This window comes from Myotis lucifugus, unplaced genomic scaffold, assembly GCF_000147115.1.
Source record: "Myotis lucifugus unplaced genomic scaffold, Myoluc2.0 scaffold_5383, whole genome shotgun sequence".
Taxonomy (NCBI): Eukaryota; Metazoa; Chordata; class Mammalia; order Chiroptera; family Vespertilionidae; genus Myotis; species Myotis lucifugus.
In genome coordinates this window covers 2,998-10,111 of record NW_005876431.1, presented here as the reverse complement: position 1 = coordinate 10,111, position 7,114 = coordinate 2,998, and the positions used below count along the sequence as shown (strand labels likewise).

The window sequence follows — 7,114 nt, the reverse complement described above, 5'->3', positions numbered from 1 at the left end:
CCATGTCCTATGATATCTGATTGGTACACGCACTGGAAGTTGTTCTTGTCCTGCCGTGGGCAGTCTGAATGGGGTTGGGGTGGACCGGAGAGCGGATTGACCCAAATGCTTTTCTCCGCTGATGTTCGTTGTGTTTTTCCTTCTAGACCCAGCATGAGCGAAGTCCCCTGCAAGAAACGTGAGGACTATCTGGAATGGCCCGAGTATTTCATGGCCGTGGCCTTCCTGTCGGCACAGAGGAGCAAAGATCCCAATTCCCAGGTAAGTGACTTTCGCAGGAGGACGATTGGGCCCTCACTGACGCAGAGATGGCTGCCAATGAGCACATTGCAAAGGCCGTTCACGGGGCAGAGTGAAGCTGCTGCCCTTTGTGCTGCACCCCTATGCGTCCGTCTTCCTGTGGGAGAGATTGTGGGTGCCTCTCCACCCGATCTGGGGCCAGGGGCGCCCTTTCTTTGGCTTGTGGGAACCGCCACGGAACAGAAGCAAGGACGCAGAGCTCCTAGCACCCCCAGAAGCTGCGTGCCCTCTTGGAGCTCTGCGGGCCTCTGGTTCCATGGACAGCCTCGAGCGTGGCAGACCGGCCAGGCAGTCACCAGGCCTTCGGGCATGTTTCGCTGCAGGTGGGAGCCTGTATCGTCAACGCAGAAAACAAGATCGTGGGCATCGGGTACAACGGGATGCCCAACGGGTGCAGCGATGACCTGCTGCCTTGGAGGAGGACAGCGGAGCGGAAGCTGGACACCAAGTACCCTTACGGTAGGCGAGCCTGGCATCCCGTCCTGCTTCGGTCAGAGAGCGTCTTTCCCCTTCTCAGTCAGCAGCAGCTGGAAAGAAAGAAAGAAAAAAACCCTATTGAACGACCCCAATTTCCTGTCCCCGTCTCTAAAGTTCCAAAGAGAACCAGTGAATGGAAGGGAGCCTGGTGGTGGCACACAGCCTGGCCCTGAGGGCCGGGGCTCTGTGGCCTGCGTGGGCCGGCTGTGTTTCCATGGAGAACCGCCGGCTGTACCCGCCAGGGCATTGGTGGCGGCTTCTGTGCCGAGGGCCGCTGTCCTGGGGAGGACTGTGCACCCCGGGGAGGACTGTACGTGATGGCCCTGCAGGTTGGAAGCAGAGCCAGCTCCGCAGGCATGGCCGGGGCTTGGCGCTGGGGAGAAGCAGGGCCTGGGGAGGAGGAAGATGCTGTAGCCTCCTGCCGTCCTGGGGGCTCCGCAGTCCCAGGGGGGCTGTGGTCAGAGCACAAGCCAGATGGGTGGGACCGGGCCCCTTGGGCCTGGCCGTCTGTTTTGCGTGTTTAAATTAGGGGAGGGTCCCTCGGTCTCGTATACTGTGTTGCCTACCTGAGCCCCTGGGAGAATCACTTCAGAGACTGTCTGGGAGGGACAGGCTACAGCTTCACTTTTCCCTTAATTCCTTGGAGATTTGGTAACTAAGGCATCAACGAGGCAAAGTGGGCTGCAGGTGCTTCGTGTCGAGTCTTTATAATGTCAGGACCTGTGCCGTGTCTGGGATGAACAGGCCGGCCCTGGTGGAAGTCGCGGGGACTAAGGCCACCCCTCAAGGAAAGCATGTGCCTCGGGAAGTGGTCCCAGGCGCGATGGGAGGCCTTTCGCTGTGGGCTCTTCCCTGCAGCTTTCCTGTGGGTTTTTCTCCTGCAGAATCCCAGGTCTGCAGTTAGCCCAGCTTATGCACTTTACTAATGTTCTCGGGCCTCAATCATGTGAAATAAACCCCATCGATTTCTTTTCAAACTGCTTCAGGCAGCTGCTATGTTTTGGAAAGAAAAAAAAAAAGATGCCCAGAGGTGGAAGAGGACTTGAGAAATACTGGCGGGAAGAACAACCAAGCGCTCAGGGTTTCCAGGGAATAAAGCATGGTTTAGTGAATACGGGCATTTCATAGTCAGACTAGAGGCCTGATGCACGAAATCTGTGCAAGGAGCTCGGCCCTTGCAGCCCCAGCTTTGTCCAGAAGGTCGTCCGGAAGGTCATTTGGCTGTCCAGTCTAATTAGCTTTTATTATTATAGATGAGCCTTCGTAGGAGCAGGAATAGTGGGGCCCCACTAGTAGGGAGAACATGAGGCTGTCGGCTCAGCCCGTGCTTCCCGGCTGCGTGGAGTGTGTGAACTGGAAAAGGTGCTAACGTAGTTCCGAAACGTTTTGTCATCCTGCTTTGATAGTAAGCTTTCGATGGTAGGAAAGAAGGGAAGTGATCCGTCGTGCGTAGGTGTGTGCAGAGGTTCTCGGCACAGTTCAGTGTCCATGTAAAATCGCAGAATGAAAGGGTCCATGCGTTCAGTCAGCAGCGACACTGAAATGTCGGACCACGGTCGTTCCTTCGCAGAATCCAGACGGAGACGTGGGTCCTTGTGCTGACCTCCGGCACAGAGGAGTTCTCAGGGCATCAGTCTGTGGCACTGAGGCTGGTTGCAAAAGATGTCAGTGGCGGGGGGGGGCAGCATAGAGGGGTCCCTGTTGGTTCCTGAGGGGCCCACCGAGGAGGACCCGTGCCGTCCTGTCACTGTGGGCCCCGGACAGATGGGTGGCAGGGACCCAGAAGCCAGAGGCCTGCAGCTCCTTTGCAATCCCCCGCTGCCCAGTGAGCTGGGACCTCGAGTAGCTGGTTTTGTTTGTCAGAGACACTGCTTTTTGCCCGAGTTGGAGAGAGGACCTTTCAGAGCTCCTTTCCAGGAGGAATTAAAAACCCCACCCCCACAAGCGTTGGTCCAGCCTCACGGATTGCTGTTTTTGCATGGTGGCTGAGTTTCTGGGCCCTGGCTGGCTGGCTGGCTGCAGTATTTTTTTTATTATCCATACAATACCTCTAGGTTTTCAAAGCTCTTTGCCCTCACTTATCAATTATTCATTTTACACGCAGCTGTGTTAGAATGTAGACAGTTTTCTTCCACGAGAGTACGCTTGTAATTTGATGTACCGTAAAAGTTATAGAAGGTATTAAATGGTTTTTAAAAGGCCTTTAGCATTACTACGGTCATGAAATACACGAAGACGGGCTCTCCGTCTAGATAACGATGGCTGGCTGTAAACAGTCTTGTCCTTTCCAGGAATTTCCGCCCGCAGAGTAAAACATGTTTAGAGCCCCGCCAGTGTGGCTCAGTGGCTGAGCGTCGACCTATGAACCAGGAGGTCACGGTTGGATTCCCCGGGTCACATGCCCGGGTTGCAGAATCGATCCTCAGTGTGGGGGGTCGAGAATTATTGATTGGGGATCAATAATTCTCATCATCGATGTTTCTATCTCTCCCTCTCCCTTCCTCTCTGAAATCATATTTTAAAAATATATATTTGAAAAATATATTTAAAAAATGTTTAGATAGCCTAGGGTAGAATAGAAATGTTTTGGTGATAATTGACTAAAATGCAAATTCTTTTTACTTCTCTTTTAATACTTCAAACATTCACTTATAAAAAGAATCGCCGGTTTCTGGAATTGGGGAGACTCACGCTGTCTTTCCTCCCTGACATCGTGGTGGCTGCGCTGCTCTCTCAGGGTCGGAGATGATGCCTAAATCCCCATAAAGGACTTTAGAGATTATCCGAGCTCTAGGCCAGTGACTCCTAAGTCTTGAATATCTGGGGACCCTGTCAAACAACTTTCAGGCCCCCCACTAAGCAAGGCTGCCTTCACTGTCTCCTGGGAGCCATTGTTCAAGCTCACATCGGTACCAGGGCTCCCCTGGCTCATCAGGCTCGTATGCCTGTGTTGGCGCACCTGTTGGTGGGGGGTTGTGGGTAAACGTGCTCTGCCTGGCCTTCTCTTCCATCCGGCACTCAAGAAGCCAGGGTGGCTTTGCCGGTGCCATCACACCACTTCATCGCGGGAGGGGGCGGTCGCCACTCTGTAGATGCATCGGGCAGGTGTGGCGACTGGGGGCTGTTCCCAGCGTCAGTCCGTATTTCTGCAGGAATGCTCTAGAAGGCCATCGCGATGGGAAGGAAAACACTGGGTTCATCGAGGCGAGAATTCCACACGGCAACCCTGAGCCGTTCTGCCAGTGTGTGGCAGCGTGCCTGTACATTTCATATTTAAATTTCATCTTTCTTTTCTCAGATTTAGCATATTGCTAAGCATGCACAGATGCCGTTTTAGTGATTACGTAGCCATTCGCCTTACCCGCCCGAACACTGGCATTTTCCTCCCTGCCACGCGTGTGAGGTATTTCTTTGGTATCCAAAAGGTTCGTCTGGAGAAACTCATTTATCAAGAAGTTGATCCTTGCTAAGCTGCGACTTCGTCAGGACTTGTCAGGGCTTCCCAGTAATTAAGATCAAACCTGTTCCTGCCCCCGGTTGGAGTCAGATGCCCTCTGGTTTTGTGAGGCAGGTCCCTGGATCGGATGACTTGCTGTTTCTGTTCCTGCAGAATTCTCATTTCACTTAGAGCTTCCCACCACCCCTCCCCGGCCTGGCCAGCTAGTGCTCGCGGCACAACGCTGGGTTTCATTAGGGATTTTGTACAAAATAATCAGTGGAAAACCTTCAAGCAAGTTTACAGAGAAGAAATGAAGTAGATGATTTTTACGAATCAGGAAGCAAACTCGGGGTTTACTGTGCGATGTTTTAGATAGACAGGGAAACCTGATGGCTTATGTGTGAGGCTCCTCCCCCCCCCAAAATATATATTAACCAGCTTGACATGAGCATATTCCACTTTCAGGTATAATTGTTTGGCAACAGTTCTTCAGAAAAGAATAAACAATGACTTTTTTGTTAATTTATTTGATTTTCATCTATGTATTTTAATCTGTGGGCTCAGGGTTAATTTTTGAGGTGCTAGAGATTCCTCTTTTACTCCGAACATCTACAAGGGACCTACACTGACAGCTCCCTGTTGGGAAGGGCAGGAGCCGGAGAAGCTGGTCCATGGGATCGAACCCACCTGAGAAACGACACATATTTCTCTTTGTTTTGTAAAGAGTCACATTACTTCGTGGAAGTTTGTATTCTGTTCATTGGTCTCTGGCCCTTACGCTGATGTTGACTGATCCTCTGGCCTGAATGACTAGTCTTATTTTACTTTGCATTTTTTTTTTCCCTCAAGAATCCTTCCTTCGTAAGCTCTGCTGACACTGGAATTAAAGTGGAATATGTAATCTTGCTTGCTCCCCGAAGTGGGCACTCCAGCCTGGTTCCTGGAGGTTTTCGCAGATGTGTGTATTGGTTTTACTTTTACCGCTGAGGACATGGGTTTCCTGTTTGGAGGGGGGGACGTGTCTTTAATATGCACAGCTGCTGGTTACCAGGCAGTGGTCAGATTCCCGGGAAGGAATGCCGACCGGCTCCCGGGCCCGGGCCCGGGTGTGGTGTGTTTGTGCCCAGCGACCGTGGGCTTGTTAGATCCATGGCTGACGTTTGCTTCTCAATGTCTTTGTGAAAGAAATGATCCTTGAGGACTCCTCCAGTTCTAGAGTTCCAAGGAAAAATTAAACAATATAGCTTTGGTCCCCTTAGACTAACTAGGGTGCTCTTCCTCTTCCCGGGGCTTTGCGGGGAGTTCTAAAGCATCCTGGGTGAAGTTTGGCGGTCGCCCCCCCCCCCCCCCGCCCCCCATCCCCGCCAGCAAAGCAGCGGGTGGCGGGGACGGAGGATGTGCCTCTGTGTGTGGATGAGTGACTAGAACCAGGCTCTGTTCCCCTCCTCGGAGGCGCAGCTCTGCTCCTGTTCTAAGGTGAGTGTAAACCAGACAGAGACGGCACACTCAGGAGGGCCTGAGGCGAGCAAGGCCCGCCCCCCCCCCCCAAACACGGGCATCAGAAGACAGGGATGAGGAAGGCAGGAGGACAGCCATGAGGAGAAAGGCCGTTTCTAAGTACAAGAGGAGGTCTGACTGGAAGAGGCACACTTAGACCCCTTCCGAGACAAGAGGCTGTTCTAGAAGCAAATAGAAAGAAAGGAGTTGCAAATCCTTTTGCAGACCAGTCCGTGTGACAGTGTTTGTTGAAACACAAGACTTGCCCGGTGTGGGGACTAAATGGAGAGTAAGTGGGAATAAGAGAATCAGTACGCGACGCGGAGAAGGCCGGTGCGCGCAGGGCGATGGATGTGAGGGGCTGGCGGAGGCCGGGCCAGCGTGTAGCGGAGGTGTGAACTTCATCTCTGCGCTTCTCGCAAATGATAGATGCTGCAGTACATTTAAAATATCGCGTGTGATAACGGAGCATGAATTTTTAAATTCTGCAATTAAAAGACTTTGTCCCCAACGCCATTAATTTTGAGTTTAGGTGGGAAAGGGAAGCAGAGTTCCTCATTGTCGTTTTCCCCCTCGGTGAGTGAGCTATAACTCCTTAGGAAGTGATGGCGAACCTTTTGAGCTCGGCGTGCCAGCATTTTGGAAAACCCTACCTTAACTCTGGTGCCCTGTCACCTATAGAAATTTTTTGATCTTTGCAACCATAGTAAAACAAAGACGTATATTCTTGATATTTGTTTTATATATTTAAATGTCATTTAACAAAGAAAAATCAACCAAAACAGTGAGTTCGGGTGTCACCTCTGACACGCGTGTCATAGGTTCGCCATCACTGCCTTAGGAGCGGGAATAAATACTCAGGAGTCACCCGTCCTGTTATCAGCGTGCATCGTCTATGGGTGAAGGGGGAGTTCCGAGTCCGCTGGCTTCCTTTTGAGAAAGGATAACGGACTGTGTCCTGCGTCACGTCCCCCTGTCATCCTTCACTCGCCCGCAGCTCCTCCCAGGGCGGCTGCCGTGTGCGTGCGGTCTGCGCCAGGCGCTCTGCAGGGCCCGTGAAATGTCCCAGGGCCTGGTTCTTCGGGGCGTGCAGGCTGAGCATGGAGGAGGTAGACACGGATGAGACAAACATATTATTGAACATTCCTTCCTGAGGAGGTGACTTGTGCATAGGGATCTGCTGGATTGGCTGGGCCCCGTCGGGAGGATGGGTGGGCGGTGTCGGGGGATGGGAAAAACAGGGGCAGGGCCTTCCTTGCAGCGGGAGTGCGGGGTGCGGGGTGCGGGTCCCCGGACCTGGAGGCACTCGGAGCCTCGTCTGGAAGGAAGGGATCTGGCTCACGCTGAGGGGGTGAAGCTGGAGGGTGAGGTGAGGCTGAGGGCCCCTAGGGTAAGGAGTTT

The 7,114-nt window shown here is 52.7% G+C and overlaps 1 protein-coding gene across 1 annotated transcript; it reads left to right on the top strand.

Moving 5' to 3' along the window:
- Window positions 1-110: 110 nt before the first annotated feature.
- Window positions 111-759, top strand: LOC102426174 (deoxycytidylate deaminase; the record flags this gene model as incomplete). The annotated part of the gene is made up of 2 exons (XM_006109059.3): window positions 111-261; window positions 624-759. Coding segments are annotated over exons 1-2 (244 nt in total), but the record flags the coding sequence as incomplete, so codon positions are not given.
- Between the last annotated feature and the right edge of the window lie 6,355 nt (window positions 760-7,114).